The 20,370-nt window shown below is 37.1% G+C and overlaps 2 protein-coding genes and 1 long non-coding RNA gene across 15 annotated transcripts in view; 2 read left to right on the top strand and 1 right to left on the bottom strand.

The window, feature by feature from the left end:
* Window positions 1-20,370, top strand: part of LOC128881096 (disabled homolog 2-interacting protein) — a 161,027-nt gene that overhangs the window by 100,742 nt on the left and 39,915 nt on the right. The window lies entirely within an intron of this gene.
* LOC128881100 (uncharacterized) lies at window positions 1,097-10,424 on the bottom strand. 5 transcript variants are annotated; one of them, XR_008457988.1, is made up of 10 exons: window positions 10,256-10,424; window positions 9,716-9,835; window positions 8,261-8,429; window positions 7,143-7,398; window positions 6,946-7,062; window positions 6,735-6,825; window positions 5,560-5,705; window positions 4,997-5,129; window positions 1,439-1,615; window positions 1,098-1,358 (listed from the first exon to the last, which is right to left on the bottom strand). XR_008457988.1 is itself a non-coding variant. In XM_054131829.1 (9 exons), the coding sequence occupies exons 1-9, from the start codon at window positions 10,394-10,396 to the stop codon at window positions 1,565-1,567; spliced, it is 1,224 nt and encodes a 407-aa protein (XP_053987804.1). In that variant the 5' UTR covers window positions 10,397-10,424; the 3' UTR covers window positions 1,097-1,564. The 5 variants fall into 5 exon arrangements, 1 of the variants encoding a protein (XP_053987804.1); XR_008457989.1 differs by having other exon boundaries at window positions 8,312-8,429; XR_008457990.1 differs by having other exon boundaries at window positions 1,099-1,358; window positions 7,143-7,209.
* On the top strand, window positions 10,664-14,794 carry LOC128881108 (uncharacterized). The gene is made up of 3 exons (XR_008457996.1): window positions 10,664-10,956; window positions 11,020-11,216; window positions 11,312-14,794. It is a non-coding gene; the product is annotated as an uncharacterized LOC128881108 (long non-coding RNA).

Raw genomic sequence — 20,370 nt, 5'->3', positions numbered from 1 at the left:
CTAAATAAACGTTCCAATTTTTTCAATGATGTCACGTGAGATTGAAATGATGATATTACCTGCATCGCCTTAACTTTAACGAGGATCGAATCGGTCGTAGGGCCACAGATGCAGAGCCCTATAATGCAGAGCAGTGAACAGTAGGTGCTGTATTCTCCTTGGAACACGTCTCGTCCGATGTCGAAGCACGTCTGAGCGCAAAACCGAAGGTATCGTCCGACTTCATCTCGGCGTCATATTTTATTCACGCTGTCGCGTTCCTGCCACGAATTTCCAACGTATTTCTCGAATGGACCTTCACAATTGTAGACTTTGGTGCGAAACCGATCGATTTGATTGACACCGTCGCCGGAAATGGAAAGAATCAAATATTAAATTCAGAAGAAAGAGGCGCAAAATCATTTCGTTCGCCCTCTTATTGTTCTAGATAGGGGCGTGGAATTTTTATTTCTGGTATCGCTTTTCGGAAACGACGCGGACGTTACGGAGAACAGACGCTCCTCGCGCACGTCCATTTATCTAGAGACGCGGCAGCGTTTCGACGCCAAGTACATGAAAAATTATACGCCACTGCGTATTTTTTACTTGTAAACCGGCGATTCCAACCTAACCTGAAACTTTTTTCATTAATATCTCGTCACGCCTGCAATATTTTCTAATCTTCTAATCTATTATCTAATCTATTTTCTCTCAATTGTTGATTACGGAATAAGCGGAATTGTTTGAAAATTCGCGAATAAAATACTTGTGTCATACATCTTTGAATTTGTATCGAAATTTGGATCGAAACTTTCATAATATTAAATAAAGCATACATAGTTCCATTAAAACAAATATCGGTGATCTTAATAACGTCGATTGAAATGACCTTAAAGCAAGAGTTTTCCTCGCATCAATTTTAGTCGGTGATACCTTTCAAATTTTGTTCCAAACATTTTTACGTATGACTCGCTCTGACTCACCCTGTAGACACTGAATATTCGCAGTACAAAGGTTTCTTAATTTAAATTTCTCGCAGAGCAGATCCTAATTTCTATTAAATAGATGAAATTAAAGATGTTAGGTGTACAAACGTTATAAATGAGACGCAACAATCGAAGAGGTGCTATTTATTTTATAAAGTAATAATGAAGAGGCCTCGGATAATCAAAAGTGATTCGATATCCGTGACCCGGGATTATATTTTCGAAACCAACGAATGGGGAGTCTTATTATCTAATTAATCATTTCGACGTCATCCACAATGGTTTTTCCACTTGCGTTGAATTATTTACAATTGGACTGATATTTACATGTGCGCATGCTTACCCATGACTCGACACGGACTCTTTACATAATCCACGTCGTACATATGAGCTCTTAATGTTAAATTACAAATAATTAGACAATTGGTAATCTTACGTAATAGCGTACGTTCTTATTGTTACTGATACGTTACTTGCAGAGGAGTTAAACGTTATTACAACACATTCTGCATCACGTGACATCTTCTCATAATCGTTGAAGGTAGGTAAGTGCCGTTACTTTGCGATAACTAATGCCATAATCGTTGCTGCTAAACACTTTACTGGACCGAATACAGTAGAGTGAAATATGAGAAGGACGTACTCATCATCTGTAATATGCAAATGCTTTTAATTCCGAATTGAAAATCGTAAGACCAGGTATGGGCAACTGGGTGCTCACGAGCAATGGCCTCTGTCGTTAGAGAGGATTTGACGTCACAGGTAGCTGGAGATTTCACGCATACATGCGGGATCATAAAAGTTCGAAGCGTTAAAACGCAACGAAACCACTATTATAACAAGACTGTGGAAGTTTATGCAAAATATCCAAAATATACACGAAAAATTTGAATAACATGTAATATAATAAGTAGACTGCGGATCTTTATGCATTTATAAGAAATTTTGATGTGCAAGAACCTACAAAATGCAAACAATATGCAAGAATATAAAAAAGATTGAAGGTAAAGTTAATGTTATAATATTTGCAGAATAACATAAATTCCTATGTAGGATTAACTTTTGTAGGCACGTTTGCAAAGATTTTATTTTACATAAAGATCCGCAGTCTAATAATAAGTAATATATTAGCATGTTATAGAATATTCGCTATGTACATATATATAAAATACTATGCAATATATTATTACATATATTTTTAAACATAAATATGCAAAATAAAAAATGTATTCTTATAGTATTCTAATTTCAATACAAATTTCTGTCTAGGTCCCATTCTTTTAACTATTTCCTATAAAAATATGCATTCGCATAAACTTCCGCAGTCTAATTATAACACTCACGTTGACGTCGACAATTGCTCGTGGGCACTCAGTCGTCCATCCCTATCGCAGATACAGTCCCCGATTATCGAATTAGGACCACGTACGAAAATTTCACTTTAGCCTGTAACAGTATGTCATATATGGAAAATTGTCTTAGGTCATTCAAATTATTACTAGATACATTGATAATGATGTGTACATAACAATTGATTTGTTACTATCGTGGTAAGAGTGAAATTGTGTGGGTGAAGGCTACAGAAAATGTCTGGAGCCTTCTTAAAAGAAAAGTTTATGAATCACCAGGCACCACATTGTCACAATTGAAAACAAAAATTACAGATATTTGAGAAAATGATGGAAATATAAAGTAGGTATATGTATATAATCCAACAGTCTCCTTAAGGGGAGAGTCTGGTCCAGCTAATGTATTTTTCTAATGCATATAATTTCCAGATATAATTAATTTTTGTTATTGACACTTTTTTTCACATATAAAGGGACGTTCAAAGAAGAAAATTTGACAGTGTAGATTTAATTTGAATGTATACATATATAGATATAGTAGTCGCAAGGAAAGACGCATAGCTCATCGAATTTTTATCCGATTCACTTGATTCAACGCTTAAATTGAAGGTAATTAAGTTTATATGCTTATGAACCTCGACTCTTATTGAATTATTATTATAGCATAAAGTTATTGCAAAATAACGGCCGACATGTATCGTTCATTTTCATGTTTTTTGCCGCCATTTTTGCAATTAACAATTTCTTTTTCCAAATTGAAGTTCATACGCATTTTACGTACCTATTAAAGAAACAAATTTTCTGATTGTATCTATCAGATGTTTTCCCAGGGTTCCACGTTTTGACCGAATCCTTTCCTTGCGACTACTATATCTATATATGTATACATTCAAATAAAATCTACACTGCCAAATTTTCTTCTTTGAACGTCCCTTTATATGTAAAAAAAAGTTTCAATAACAAAAATTAATTATATCTGGAAATTATATGCATTAAAAAAATACATTAGCTGGACCAGACTCCCCCCTTAAATGCACAAGTTTCTCTACGATAAATGGACAGTAAGATGATCCGGGATCGGATATCTCGGTGAGTCAATGCTAATGCAACGATCGAACTTTTTCTTATTATTACCGTATTTCTTGTAAAACTGTCACCATCATATTCCTGATATTTTTCTAATTAAAATGAGACCAAACACGACGCAATTGGCAACATATTTACTACATATTGTCTCAGCGAAATAATCTCGGTGTTGGTCGCTCCGTCCTCTTCTTCATTCGCTGTCCTTCTCTACACTCGAAGTTTGTTGGCAAAACATTAGAAGATACAGGAACGATTGAAAGAGGCATGCAAAATCGAAGACCCAAGATATTGACACTCGAGGTTTTTATGTGTTTACACTTGACTCGGAGTCGAGCGTCGAACGTAGAAAAGGACAGATAGTGAAAGAGAAAGAGGTCAGAAGCGTATCAATCGGTTGAGATCATATTACACCGGTGGTCGGGGCTACTCGGGCGAAACTACGGGCAAAAGAAATATGAATGGGCTGACAGCAGAGGGGTGGGTATTGAGAGACATACAGAGTGTCCAAGCCTAAGTTATATGGACCTCTAACTCCAAAACTATCGGCCGAATTCAAAATTTCAAATATGGAAATTGCATGGTAAAATTGGGCTCATGTTTCAGCGCGAAGGAATTTTTGTTAACTTTGTTATTTAACGAGATACGATGGTCAAGTTTCGTTTTTCAAATGGAACTATATATTTTTCTTTATACCATGCGATAGTACTTTTCAGGACGAATTCATTAAGCTTTAATGTATTTACCCGATTTTTATTAGTTTTCAAACTATAACGCTTCAAAGTTTGATCATTTTCAAGGAGGAAAATGGGAAGAATCCCAATATTCTGGGCCTAGAATGGGCCGAACCGGGATGATAAAAAAATATATATAGTTCCATTTGAAAAACGAAACTTGACCATCATATCACGTTAAATAACAAAGTTAACAAAAATTTCTTCGCGCTGAAGCATGAAGCACTTTACCATGCAATTTCCATATTTGAAATGTTGCATTCGACCGATAGTTTTGGAGTTAGAACTCTGTATCACTTCGGCTGGGACACCCTGTATGTCCAAACAATGTATACGGAGCATACACAGGATACAGGAAAGGAAAGGAAAGGAAAGGATACACAAACTGTCATTAAAGTAAAGCGTCTAAATACAAGATATTGAGTTAATATTATTAACCCTTTGCACTCGAGGCCTTTTTTCTGGTATCTGTCAACAACTGGAGATGTTTCTTAGCGTTCTATTGCCATGAATTCTAAGCTATCTAGATTTGAGAATAAGCCTTTACCTCACCTTTACCTCGCCGACAATCATTTTATTGACACTTCGAGCTCCAATGAAATTAAACCTAAAGAAACACTAGGTATTGTAGATTTTCTGCGTGAAACTTAATGGTGACTGAGAGTCACCTCTCGAGTGCAAAGGGTTAACATTTGTTAGGAATATTATGTACAGTAGTAGTGTATTATATTACCAGTTAATGATTTATATCGGTACAGTTTCAACAAGCCTTTTAATTTTACGCGAAAAATGGTTAAAATTTGTAATGATCCTAAATCGGTGACCAGGGACTGTACGTCAAAGATGGTAAAGTGAAGTATATTACCATAGAAAATCCTTCGTAGCACGGAACGAATAAACCAGAAAGATTACACTCACACACGATCGAACTTCTAACCATTATCATTAAAAGCATCTTCTGCATACCCACCGGCGTACGATACCATAGGGTGTTGTATCTATATTGTTACATGATGTGCCGTCAGTAAATTTTTACTAGTTCCTTAGCTTCGATAAATCGTTACCAAATTACGGATGGTTATGCATATTAATATTTTCATATGCACAGAGAAAAAAGTGATACTTCAATCGAAGTATGTTTTATATTCTAAATGGCGTGACACGTGTTTCTTAATGATAATTAATATATTAAATATATTAAATTCATAAAATATATAACGACATTTTATACGTTAATAGACACAAATAAAGAACTTAAATTTGAATCAAAGTGTCTTACACTCTAGATAGTGTAATTCCAGAGTTTTCTTTGATATTACATATTATATACGTAATCCATAAAACAATACTTTATATATTAAATGCATAATTATCCTTAACCCAGTGATTGAATAACGGCAATAAGTATTTAAAAGAACTTGAACTCACGTATCGTTAAAAACGCTCACGCTGTCGTTCATTATTTTTTGTCCGCTGTGGTTATTCAAGAACATGATTACCAGGTGAACGGAAACTATCATGATTGCAACAGCAATCTCCAAGGGATCCTTCACATCCACGATCGCTAGAAAAGACTATAAAACAGGATGAAACGTCTTCATACTGAACTATACAAAGATTTCCGAAGCATTCATTGGAAAATAACATATCATAAATTTTACCGCAACGTTAAACATTGTGGAGTACTTTGCATAATTTAACAGAGAAATTGAAAGGCGTTAGAACTAGATAAAACATTTGAATTGTCTGGAAAATTCCAGGGCGTGAAACTATTCTAGGTGGAAGAACTATTTTGGTTATTTAATATTAGGTTGTCCCAAAAGTTTCTTTCGCTTTATTAATAACTAATACATGCACAATAGTTTATGTTTTATGTTACATTACTGAATTGTGCACGATTCATTTTGCTCCATTACTGTTACAACATGAATATCTATGAAATTAGATTGTCTATTTATATAAACACGACCACATAAAATTAAGTGCAACTCGCGAAAGAAACATTCGGGACAACCTAATATATTCTTGTTATTATTATGCACATACAAGAATATATTAAATAACCAAAATAGTGTTACAGAATGGTTAGTATTAGTTTCAATTTTTAGAAAAAAAAAAACAGATTACGGATCACTGATTATCAGTTACCCCTCGTACAAACGCTCGGTTTATATCTTCATATGCCTTTCTTTGATACATTCACAGTACGGTATGTGTACACGTGAAATGTGAGCAGAATACTACCGAGTCTTGCCGGAATAAATCGACGTTAAGATCGATTCAGACTATACGACACGTACCGGCACCGACACGACAAAACATTAAAACACGCGTGTTAATGAAACTATTCACACTTAACGGACACCGACTTGAATGTTCCGTCAACGGGAATAGTGTGAATAGTTCTATTAAAACGCGTGTTTTAATGTTTAGTCGCGTCGGTGCCGGTACGTGTCGTTGCCGGAACGTGACGGTCCGTGTTGTATACTTTGAATCGACATTTAGACGAGTGCCTTCCAAACACCGAATATCAGACTCTCTCTTACCTACAGTAGCGGTTTATGCTCGGTCTATATTTTCATATGTCTATGAATGGTACTTACACGGTACATATTTAATCCAAACGATATGACAACCAAGATAATAGCTATTAAGTAGGCCAATGTTGTCCCGTTCACTCCTACGTCGATAATACTGCGTTCACAGACATATCGTAAATGTACGGTTGGTCCGGAAACAGAAAAACAGGACACGTTTAGTAACAGAATCCGCGGTTAGGAGTGTCGCTAAGTAGTCCAAATGAATTTTACCAACTTAATAGTTCTTCTATGTATAGCCACAGCCTCGCGAATGCCGCTGTGATACGATACATTGCATTTCGTAGCCGACATCTCCCGGGCTGCGTTATCGATCACCTTTTGTATACGGTAACTAAATAGTTGAAGATAGATTACTAAATTCCCGTTGACCGTTCCTCGGGACAACCGTCGTTCAATAATATAAATGTGTACCTAGCAATTTTAAACAGTCCGCATACGTAGTATGCGAAAATAGAGAGCGTTGCCTCCGTGACCGTTACTGTCAATAATCCAATGGTGAACGTTATTATGACGTACACGGATATCGGAGTAATGTATCCGTCGTCGATTAAAAATCCGACGGCTTTCAAGTAGTGAGGCTGAGTTTCGTTCTTGGGTATCAGGAAGTTAAGCATCGATGGGCAAAATAATACCACAGCGATGAGAAAGATTGCAAAACAACACACCACTAAAATTGAGGACAGTATGTCTTTCTCGATGAGTAAGAATTGTGGATGAGTAATGGATAACAAAAATGCATAAAACAACTTTTGATGAGAGAATTTTGTTCGAAAATAGGAGCTGAGGTATTCGCGTTGTTGGAATTCTGAGGTTCGGGGCATAAGCCGTGTCCTTTTGGAATAATCTCTAGAAACTTCGTCAGTATTGCAGCTAGCTACAATCTGGGCACGACTGCAATTTAGTAAAATTGAATTTATCACCTGTCGTATTTGTCGAAAATTACAAATTTTCAAGATATTCGCAAAAAAAACTGTTATTAATACATACAATTTCCCCCAAGAGTTGGGCGCTCTACAGCTTCAACAGATTAACCGATTTTCATAAATCCTCCGTCAGTTGAAAGAAAATTCAATTTGCGGGGCCATCAGGAAGCGATTTTTGTTAAAAATTGATTTACATATATTTTTCTCGTTCATTGAAGCAAATTAAGAAACAGCAAAAGAAATATTCGGTTTTTTTTCAAACGTTTGCCATTTTCTTATTCAGAGGATTTTTAGAAAATGAAAAAGGTTAAGACCCCCAAATTTATACTACTTTAATAATTGAAAATGTAAATCTAACACATTTTTCGAGTTATGTTCAACACTGTTTGTCGAACTTACACAAAGAAATTGTTAAAGTTACCAACTTTTTGTGTTGTCAATTCAACATGGAGCTTGCGTTGCCAATTGACACAGGCATGATATGTTAAGTTACACAAAAATGTTGGTGGACAGTTTGGGACATGTGATTTGCGTTGAATTTAACACAAAATTTTTGACAGTATAGACACGACAAGACACGAACCATTGTCAGACTAGTGATATTACCTACAATGCTTCTTGAAGCTCCTAAATTAATGTGATTATTAATCGTCTTACGTAAGTAGATAAGGATTGCACGTCTGGAAGCATGAATATGACTCATCAATATATCCAGTTCGGACGGATTTTTCAGCGTACTGCAATCAATACTTATGTTCTCATAGACAAATCCCATCTGGAGTCAGAAAAGCACCGAAATTTCATTTTCAATTGCAACCAAATATTTTTCAAACACTTTCCGATGACGGAGCTTCGTAAGGAGTACAAGAGTTTTATTATTACACGTAGAGATTAATTCTGTACCCTTCTAAAGTGAACTTTCCATTTATTTATAAGAAAAAAATTTATGCAACTTTTAACCCTTTGCACTCGAGAGGTGGCTCTCAGTTTTACTACTAGGTTTCCTTTAGGTTTAATTTCTTTGGAACTCGAAGTGCCAATAAAATGATTGTCGTTGAGGCAAAGGTGACCTGATTTTCAAATCTCAAATTAGAGATCTCATTTTCGAAGTCAATCTAAGCTTAGCATTCGTGGCAATAGAATGCTAAGAAAGCATCTCGAGTTGCTGATAGATACTAGAAAAAAAGGCCAGGAGTGCAAAGGGTTAATATCTCCCTTAGTGTGTTATTTATTCTTTATGAACTTGAGTTTCGAGTCAATGACACGTGGGAGGGAACATAAAATAAATTAATTCAATTGTAGGGGTTTATAGACTTTCATAAAAGTTGATAACAACTCTCTCGATACTTTATTTCTTACATTTCAACGTAATATTCATAACATACAAGGAAACTTAATTCCACGTGCCTCGAGTGCAAACGGTTAATCTTCTCTCGATCATACATTCCAAGAAATGATATTGGGTTGTCCAGAAAGTTCGTGCCAATTTTTAAGAAAAATTCAAAGGCATATTTGAATTTTGGTATATGTATATTTATTGAATTATATAAATTCCATTTTGTTCCACGACATTCCACCTTTTAAGGGTTGCACCCATGTTAATTGTTTTCAACCATTCCAATATAAACAGACGTGTACCACCTATCAAAAATCAGCACGGACTTTCCAGACAAACTAATATATAGTTGCAAAATCAAAATGTCGAAGCAATGTGTGTGTTTCGTTGCTACGAAAGTAAGTTAATGCGCGAGAAATGATGTATAAATGTTTTTATTTAAACTAGAGTCATGAATGATTGGATGCAAAGATACAGTATTAATTTCTATATTTAATGCAATTTATTCCTGAATCGTGTAATGGGTGGAAGGTCATCTGAAAACAACCTTGGCACACTCTCGTTAGAATTTAAAGAGTCCGACGAATTAACAGCCAATTCCTCTTTCATTTCCTTATCGATAGATAACATAATTAGATGACAATTCAATACGATATTCGAAGCTCCTTCATGCCAAAAGAAATTAATTTCCTGAGTAGAGAATGACGCGTAATCTGTGAACTTACAACTGCAAAACTGTAGATGAAACCAACGTATCGGAAAAAGAACAACAGCATGGGACAGCCGGTCGATAATGTCATTAATATATTAGTCAATGTAAGTTCAGTCATAATTAGCAACGAGAACTGAAAGAAAATTTGTATCGATTAATAGATAAACGTATGGATAGTTTTATCAAAACAAGTAACATGGAGTATGGACGCAACAATGACTAAAAGCTGTTAACCCTTAGAAGCCTGATTTTCCAAATCAAATTTTAAAAAATATCAATCTATTTATTATTTGAACAATTTTGACAGCTGAAATTTACTTTTTTTTTTTAACTTTTGTTCAAAGGAACGTTGCGCAACGATAACATACATACAGCCAAATATTAAAAACTAACCAAATTGGAAGCGTACGATTCGATCTAAAAGTTCGGTATCAAATTTGAAATTTAGGACATTTAAGGATTAAATGAAAGGTACGAAAGTGTGATAACTTGTTTATAAATAACGATTCGATGTGATTATCGTGTGACGTGGTATAAGTTAAATATTCGTCACCTGCATTATGATACAGCAGAATAAGAAGATGGCGATAATTGTTCTTTGAATCTTTGCGAGGATCGATTTGTTGAAAGGCGACAATCCCGTGATGCACAAGAGGATATAGAAGGTGCTGTATTGTCTTCGAAACTCTTCCATCTTCTAGTTCCATGCCGGAGAACTTCTGGACGCGAAACTGGAGGCATCGTCCGAATACACATCGGGATCATAATTTATTAACGCTGTCTTTTGCCTCGAATCTTCGTCGCGACGATTTTCCATGCAGGTGAACTATCATCCGTTCAAATTATAGACTCCGGCGTGAAACCGATCGATTTGATTACCACCGTCGCGGAAATGTAGGAAATAAAATATTAAATTCAAGAGAACCGAGAGGCGAAAAATGATTTCGTTCGCCCTGTTATTTTTCTACGTGAGGGTGTGGAATTTTTATTCCTGGTGTCGCTAGTCAGAAACTACGCGGACGTTGTACGGAACAGACGTTCCTGAAACCACTTCTTTGCGTTTTCGCGGTGCGTTCAAGTATAGACAGGAAGACAGATAGATAAGAAAAGTTAAGACACTTAAGGACCTAGGATGGATAACTGACACTTCATAGGTTAACAACGGGACTAATTATTAACGACTTCGGTGTTGCAAACTGACATATACTTGGAAACGTTTGGTAATATTCTAAAAATTCATTTTTAAAAAGGAAGGTATGTATCTTGGTATCTGAAACGAAAAATGGTACTGTTGTAATTATACTTTATTATAATTAGAGAGTACAGGATATACAATACAATAAAGGAATACGTGTGACGACGCTATGACCGTTCGCTCGCGGTCAATCAATCGAACTAATTAATTGAACAAAAACCAATCATTCGGCTCGTGAGACATCCACTGAACGGGACGTCAATCGATAAAGCTATTTTACGATCGAAACTAAACGGCCGAAATACTCCATTTCGAACAGGTATTTTACTTTTCATCGTATTTTCGGGGAGTGTTTCTGTTTGTGGGGATTCTAGCGAAATATTAGCTCTACTAAGGCTTTTTATTTCATTGCAGCTTCCTCATATTTAAATTCATATGCGAAATAATATGTAAGTCCTAGAATATCTTTGATTAAGATGTTACGATACTCGAACCATGTTTTTCTGCCATAGTTCGATCTACGGAGTGTGTACACCATCTCCATCGTTTACCGATACATGTAATAGCATCTATGCATGCTCGAGAACTTTGTACTATTTTCATTTTGTATTTTTCATCATTCGGGTATTTTCGCTGAGATGGTAATAGTCCAACATTTTGACATCAAAAGATACACGGTCTGTCTAAAAAGAAACCGAACTATTGCTATAAAAAGAAAAAAGTACAAGTAAAGTTTTTACACAAAATAATCTTCGTATATTTACTCAAAATAATCTTCCTCTGCGTCAATACTGCTTGTAGACCGCGTAATTAACATTTCGAAAGACCTTTGCAGCTCTTGTTTTGGTAGCCCGTTTAGTACGGCGGTTACAGCGGCCTGAATCTCCGAAACGTTGCTATAATGTGTCCCTTTCATTGGAATTTTCAATTTTGGGAAAAGTAATTAATCGCAGGGTGACAGATCAAGCGAGTAGGGTGGATGATCCAAGGTAACAATGCCTTTTTTAGCCAAAAATTGACGCTCAATTGCGGCTTTGTGTGCAGGTGCATTGTCGTGCAGCAACGTCCAACTTCGTCTTCAATGGACTCTCGATCGTTTTTAAATCGAGCGAACCACTCGTAAACTCGTGTACGGCTTAGGCATTCATCCCCATACACTTGTTTTAATAACGTAAGCGTTTCGGTAAAAGTCTTTTTCAATTTAACGCAGAACTTAATATTAGCGCCCCATTGCGGTATTCCAGCAAGAGCAAGCGTCACAAAACGTCCGTTATATTTCAAGTCACACAACGCAATGTGAACGATCGATTCATATGATTATCTTTTATTCTTTTATTATCTGTAACTAGATGGCGCGATTAGAAACAATTTTAGAGCAAAAGTTCGGTTTCTTTTTGGACAGACCGTGTACATCTCTCTCGCGACACTAATACATCTAAAACAAGTCTTTCTACATGTATTTCGCTTTCCTTCAAGAGGATCATTCGAGACTGATAACATTCTACCAAACTAATCATTGCAATTAGCGGATCGTACAACCAGACCCTGAAATCATCGATGATGATCGTCGCAGAACGATCCAGAGCGATGGTAGAAGCATAACCAGCGTTACGCTAATCGAGTCCGAGGGTGGGGAGGAAGAGAAACAAAGTTATTCATCAGTCGCATTTACTGCATCGCTATAAACGACCGACTCGTTGTCGTTTAATGGCCAGAACGTCGCCATTAATTCGCAGGTGTTGCAGCTGCACGCGCAGTGGACGCGTACGATGCACCACCGTGAATTCGCGCCATTCAATTGCAACATGGACGCGCCCACGAATGCATTGTGCATCGGCATTTCAAATATGGATTGAAGGGGTACTCTTATTTTCTATTTTATTGGTTACTGGATATTTTATTGGTTATCGCAGCTCCTAAATTTGACAATTTATTTTGGGAGTGTGACAAATGGAATAGAATTTCTTTTCAGAGTGTTTATTTAAGGCATACTGAAGAACGAGAAACAATTTTTTTATTGTCATTTTCATACAAAATGGCGGCGACAAAGCCCGTCGTCGAAGACAGCTTTTTTGAAAACACCAAGAGAATATTGTTGTGAAGCTACTGTAAAAATTTCAAATGGATCCATGCAATAGTCACTGAGAAATCCGTCCTCCCAATTTGAAGAAAGTGGTTTCAATAAAAACGCGTTTAAAGTTTTCTAAACACTTTAATCGCGCTCTGAGGCACTGCGGCAAAATCGATAATTCAACCTTTTGACATTTGGTTTTCGCTATAAATCAAATGACGTATTATTTTTATGACCCTAAAGTATCGTTTAAGCAAAAAAAAAAAAATCGAGTTTTTGAAAATCCTAGAGTGGTTTTACCCCTTAAGGTATCTGTATTTTTTAAATGGATGAATTCCCGAAGTTAAAATTTGATATTTGGTGTTCTTCCACACTCTTCGTAACATCCCCCAAATTTCATATCAATTAGCCACCGATACCTTTCGGAAGTAATATCCTTTTCAGATATACGAAATCGCAGAAGATCGAAAATCAAAATTAAGAAATATTTATTATTTCGCAAAAGCTTAAGCCCCGTTCGAACTGTCGCGTGACGTGAATCTTCGACAATGAACGCAATGAGTGTTGCGATTGCCACATCGTCTTCCAAGCAGAAACTCGTTTCGATTGAAATGCGAACAAACACGTGTCGACAGGATGCGTTCGATTGCACAGATGCACGTGCAACTGATTTGTCGTTCGACCAATGAAGCATTCCCTTTCCTAAACAGACGAACCGGCCGCGAAGGAAATAGAAAGACGCGAAACAAAAAGAAGAAGCAACTATCGATAATGATCTTCCGCAGACTCTGTACGGTTATCGCGTAAATAAAGCGAGGGAATTATCATTTAAAACCGGTATTACGACTATCAACCGGGCGCGCACTTCTACTGGCCTACGGTTCTAACGGAATATGATTTGTCTATAACGCCGTCGTTGCGTGTTTCGTCATCGCTGAATAGCAACTTTTGCAATATTCCTGTTCGTTAAATGTTCATTGGTTTCTCCGGTGAATAGGTTCTAGACCACGCTCGTGAGAATACAGAAAATATTTTAATTTAGCTTTTCTTTTCTTCATTTTCGTTTAATTTTACTTTTTTGTTATATAAGATAAAAATAAAAGTGAATGAAATAAAATGTCGATATTAGTGCTCAGTCATTCTTTTTCGTCGTTCTTTTATTTGTAATTAATTTTATTCTAGTACTAAAGAAAATAAAGTGCATTGTGGGTAATATATCAATGCTACACTAAAAACGATTTTCATAGAATGCAAGAAATCATCTTCGGTGATATTAAACCTCGCACAGACTTTTCCATTATGTTATTATTTTTAAATAATTTTTCTTTTACGTAAAAAAAAAAAAAAATTAAATTACAACCGAGTAAAATAGCAATGTAAAGTATAAAATTATTTACATAAGATGCAAGAAATCATCGTCGCTGGTATCGGAGCTGTTACATAACGTTTTGGATACACTTGTCCCATTAATTTTAATTCTATTAAATTAATGATTAAATTCAAGAGACATAAAAAACACATACTACACAGACAAATTTAGAAAAAATATATACATGTTAAACCGTATTTTTGCTCGTACCATTATTTGTTTCGATACAGTTGTGAAACTTATCATAAGCAAAACTGTCGAAACGTGCAAACATTTAATTTGAAACTTAACAGAGATCAATCCCCCTCGACAATGAAATTTATTCGCAGTGTTTAACAAGCTCGATACACCGCAACGTCCACGATAAATTCGCCGTTATTTGTATTTTAAGTTATCTAGAATTGCATCGGACAAAGTTAACGCGCGCAGTCGTTGCAGCGTCTGCACGATTACACGATTCGGCCTCGTTAAAGGAAAAGGCCACTTTGCAAACATTACCGACCTGCGAACGTCGCCGGACATCTGCATGTGCACGTACTGCACACGCAGCTGCACCTTGGTCGCGTTTCGAGAGAGACGGACGCATCTGCCCGTGCATTGGAGCACGTGCCCAGCTACGCTCCAATTACCCTTAATTATTATCACGATAATCATTATTACCCGAGTGGAATGTCGATCGGGGGATGCGATAAGGCTTCGAAGGACAAGTTCGACGACGACTCGCACTTACTAGATATTTTCGCTTCTTTTTAACTTCTTTCTCGCTCTCTTTCTCTCTCTCTCTCTCTCTCTCTCTCTCTCTCTCTCTCTCTCTCTCTTTTCGTCGTTTTCGCAGACAACCGGGCCAGATGACACGAGAGAGATAATGCGCGCGTGCAACGAGAATCAGCAGCGGAAAAACGAACTAACTGGAAACTTTCTTCGTATCCGCGGCAAGGTCTGCCTCTGGTCGAAATTGTAACGGTTATTTCAGAAACCATATATGCAACATTTTTGGTAGTTTTGAGTTAGACAGAGATTTTTGCGTGAAATAGGCACTCGATAGAATTTTGATTAATTAAGTAGAAAGCGTAGAATAGAAGGAAGAACTTTGAAATATTTATCGATGCTAATTTCACAAAATAAACTTCAACGTGTATGTGTTCAAATTTCAAGTTCTTCCATTGCGTAGTCAGGTGGTTATCGGGTGTTGGATAAAAGAAATGCGACCGATCTGTATTTTCATTTTTATTATTCAGCAAGACTCGCGTAGCCCTCATATTCAAAATGTTGATTGAATTACGGAGAGTTTAGTACAGTCACACAATTTACACTTTACACTTTACACTTTTGCAGTTTGCACTTTACGCTTTACACTCTTGCACTTTTCCACTTTTCCACTTTACACTCTTTATATCTAAAGTTCTTATTACAAGTTCGCAGCCATTAGTTCTCGGTATTATTCGCGACGAATGATTGTTCATCACGAATAATACCGATTACCAGGTCTCACCACGTGGAGGTTGCTGCGACTGGAGACCCGGAGATAGAAGGAATCAAAGTTCCTTCGATCTCCCTCTACATAGAGTTGACGAGCTTAATACTAAGTATGAAACCGTGGAAATCAAAGAAAACAAAGTCCCTTTGATTTCCAAAGTCCAAGTCTGACTCTGCCAAATAATTATTTGAACTAAGAGGAGTGAAGCTAAATCACGACACGACGCGACCATGAAACTGGACTTACAGAGTCAGTCCCGTTTCCTCTGGTGGGTCTGATTCGAGAGAAAGACGATCAACGTCTCCGCCAGTACTCTACTCCCTGCATACCTGCTGCCGAGGGCCCAGGTCCCAACCTGACAGTGTACGACGTAGGTAGCACCGCGTCGGGGTGCCCTGCCCTGGCGACACCAGGTATGTATGACGGTCGTAGAGTCCCGAAACGGAGTTCTACTCTCTGCACAACGTCAGGAGTCCAGGACACGACTTGCATCCGTCTGACGGCTCTTTTGAGCTGCGCTGCGTCGGGAGCCTGGACTTCGCCTGACGCGTACAGAGAGTAGAAGATTCCTCGGAGGCATCGATTGACCCTCTCTCAAATCAAACCCACTAGAGGACGGCAACCGATCTCGGCCAGTCACATGGTTGATCACTACACTTATCACATGAAGCAATAGTGACCGAAGTGGAGCACGATGTTACGAGCCCAATATGGACTTACGAACAAACAAAACAAGTTGATTAATAATTATTTGGCAGAGGACAGATACTCGTACATCTATGCCTTAAAACTAACTAAGATACATGCCTTAAAACTAAGCAAACTAAACTAAGATACCCACAACTAATATCAAGCAAACAACTACAAGGAAGAATAGGACGGACGCGCGATCGCGAGATCCATACCGACCGAAGGATCGTCGAAGAATGAGACCGCGCCCTTCGTATACCTGTGTCGAGGGTCGCGGCTCGCGTGTACCTCGCGAAGTAGAGAAGGGGAAGGGCGAACAACAACCGCGTAACATAACGGTCGATTCGAAGGCTAGTTGGATCCATCAAGAAAATAATTTGCGAAATGTTATTATTACAGAAAAATCATATTCTCGGCCATTGTTTAAACGAATATTGTTATTAATTAATATAACTACTGTCAGAAATTAATATTTAGTTGGTCCAATCAGTACATGTTAAAATATTAACAAATTTTTCACGATTAATCTCTCGAATGAATAATTACTCTGAACCGTAATTATTATTAATGTTTAATCGAACATTGAACGATACTCTATGTATCATAAATGTTTAATTATGTCGGAGGTACAAATTAGTACAAATTCAGCATTAAATGTATCCGCTGTGTTTGATTCGTTTTTATTCATTTTGACGTTTGGTTCTGCTAGCTTAATATTAAGCGAGCAGCCCCACGATTTTTTCGAAATCGGCACGAGGTACAAAATTATTGTTGGTGGTACAAATTAGTACAAAATAAGTACTAAATATTCTACTAAGTTCGATACGATTCTGCTGATTTGGTCCTGCCATCTTAAGAAGGGCGAAGGGAATGCTGCGTAGGGCCTGTTGTGATCACTGCAAGGACTAATACAGTTAATAGATATTAAAATCTCACTCTTTGGCAATGGCACTCATTGTTAAAAAAAAGTTGCCACAGTTCAATGGAAAGGATTCTTACATGTACGAAATCAGAAAATATTCAAAATATAAAAAGATTACCAATCAAGGGTGGAATTGTATTGAAATTAAAAGAATCTACTTATATAATAATATGTCAAATCTGATCAGTCGTACACTGAAAAATTACACGTGCTTTCTATAATAAATTAGAGAATATCGTGAAGCAATATCAAAATTAAAATCCAAAATGATAGCTCATGGTATTAATTTACAAATTAATATTTTCACAATTCCTCATTTCCTCTGTATTAAAATAACAGAATATCGATTACTTCTTCATGTTATTTACCTGCAATATTAAATATTATTTTCACCAATCTCCATGAATTTTGAAGGGGACCCAAAGCCTAAGGGTTGAAAATCCTAATCACCTACAAAGCCTGATAAACAGACTTAAATTTTCAAATTCACAACCAGTCCGCATTATTATTCCAACATACTTTAATCGTTTCCAAAGTCCCCATTCGGTCCGAATCATGCGTAAAACCCTCCCCCTTGCGAATAATGGGGATTCCATTGTCGCGAGTACATTGTGCTTGCGTGAAAAACATGGGAGGACATTATCGGCGCGAGTCCAATTTATGCTTGTAGCACGATTCGAGCTTAATGGGCCGCGAACCACAAAATGTGCAATGGCATTCGTCGAGGACCCTCGTTTCCTTTGCCTCGTTCACGGATACCGGCCCTAAGATAAGGACCTTCGCGAAGGGCCACGAGCAAAAGGGTGAAGGGACACGAGAGTCCTCGAGCCTTGCAATCGGAAATACTGCTTGGTTCCATGGACACGTTGCTTTCGAGTGGCGATTGGCCAGCCTTGCGCCGCACTCGAACTGCTCTTTTGTGCCACGAGCGATGAAAACTGCTTTTAATCGACGCGATCTTAGCGCGTTCAATATGTCCATCAGGAAATCGGTCGCGAGGGTGTGGTGATTCAACGCGAATCGAGTAGCGTGAATTTTAAACGTGCCTCTTTCAAGTCGAACCACCTTTCCTTCGTCTATAAAATTTGCTGGATTGACTTTTTGTTTGGATTGAAAAAGAGCTTTTTTTTGGTTGTGAATCTCACAGAATCCTACAAAGAACATACAGAAAGTTTTTTTCTAAAGTGATAACTCAATTTTTTAAAAATGAAAGACACATTTTTTCCAGAATTCGCAATGGGGATTGACCATCGATAATGGTAAAAATCTTAAATTGTCTGTAAAAGTTATTTTTCACTTCCTCGGTTAAAGTGAGGCATATTTCATTAAACAACATATAGGAGCAACTTTTGTTATTTGTGGAGAAAATATTCCTAAAGAAGGAAAATGGTTTGAAAAAAGTAATTCCTTGCGAGATGCGATTCAAGCGAAGCACGTGTATCAGGTAAATGACATCAACATCACGTTCCATCGCGGTATATATGTGCATTAACGTAATAGCAGGAAGTTATTCGTAATACCGGTGAATCGATCGTAAGTATTCTTTTGCCCCACAAGTAATTATTAAAGCTCGCCGATGGATCGTCTATGGTTTTAATATCCTCGCGCTGTGCTCGTTAGAAATCGCTGGAATCACCTCCGGATGGTTTCGAAGTGTAAAAATATCCCGGATGCCGTGATCGGAAGAAGCGCACTTGAAACGCGTACGAGACAATTAAGTGGTCATTGGTCAAGAAAAGGATGAATGGTGTACCTTAAAAGACCATAAAATATTTTTCTTGCTTCTTGTTAGGTCCTCTTTATTAGCAACGAGCAGGATCGTTTCGTAATTTTTCACAGGATCGCGATACGTGCTGTTGATACTTTGCGTGCTCGTTACTTTTTTCCTTCGCAACCGAGTAAAGATTCATTTTGAACCCTTTGCACTCGAGGCCTTTTTTTTAGTATCCACCAGCAACTCGAGATGCTTTGCTAAGCTATCGAGATTCGAGAATCAGGTCACCTTTACCGTACCGACAATCATTTTAGTGACATTTCAAGTTCCAAAGAAATTAAACCCAACGAAACATTATTGCTGATAGATTTGCTGCGTGAAACCTAATGGTGACTGAGAGTCACCTCTCGAGTGCAAAGGGTTAAAAATATGTTGCGAGTATCCCCTAACTAGGAACCTAAAGGACGACGATAGCTTGCGATGAAGTCGTCTCACGCAGAGGGTTACGATATTCCTCTTTTTATTAAAGGGATGAAAATAACCTCTGACGAAGTCATCTTACGGAAGCTTGCGATATTGCGATATATATGTTTAGCATACAAGAATTTTCGAGAAATTTTAACATGAAAATATGGACAATGGGAAATAAGGATAGGAATAAAATTAGTTGAAGTAATCGGAGTAAATGTTAGAATGAAAAAAGAGAAAATGAATTTAAGTTTGTGCATACTTTATAGAGTTCAAAGTAATTTATTTCGATTATTTTATTCGAGTAATCCTCGTTGTACGCTTCTCACATGTGGAATTATATATTTTTTCCTCACACTATATAAGTCGACGGTATTATACATTATACAAGGTGCGGCCTAATAACATGTTGACGAAAAGAATAAGAATCAGAAGAAAAATCTACCGTTTCCGAATGATTCATGACGTGATATTACGATATATCTCTGTCGTACGTGGACCGATTTTATTGAATTCGGTTTTATTCGAAAGCTTACGTGGAGTTTACATCAGAAAACTGCCTTTAAATTTAGAAAATATTGCAGGTGTTAGGAGATATTCGTAAAAGAAGTTTTAGATTAGGTTGACATAGCCGGTCAGTATTCTAGAAACTTCAGTGCCATTTCTGCAGTAATAAGGAATTTTCCAATTTGACAATGAGACTATATTCTATCGGAGAAAAATAACAGATTTAGAAAGGAAAAAAGCAATAGCTGAGAAAGA

Source organism: Hylaeus volcanicus, chromosome 8, assembly GCF_026283585.1.
Source record: "Hylaeus volcanicus isolate JK05 chromosome 8, UHH_iyHylVolc1.0_haploid, whole genome shotgun sequence".
In the NCBI taxonomy this organism is placed as follows: domain Eukaryota; kingdom Metazoa; phylum Arthropoda; class Insecta; order Hymenoptera; family Colletidae; genus Hylaeus; species Hylaeus volcanicus.
The sequence above is the reverse complement of the archived record's forward strand: the minus strand, read 5'-3'. Positions and strand labels throughout refer to the sequence as shown.

Coding starts and splice junctions, on each gene's coding strand:
- LOC128881100 (XM_054131829.1), bottom strand. CDS start 10,396: ATGGAAGAGTTTCGAAGACAATACAGCACCTTCTATATCCTCTTGTGC. Junction 8,430..9,715: donor TCATCTACAGTTTTGCAGTT/GTAAGTTCACAG, acceptor TTCTGACTCCAG/ATGGGATTTGTCTATGAGAA. Junction 1,616..4,996: donor GCTACGAAGGATTTTCTATG/GTAATATACTTC, acceptor TGCATATTACAG/ATGATGAGTACGTCCTTCTC.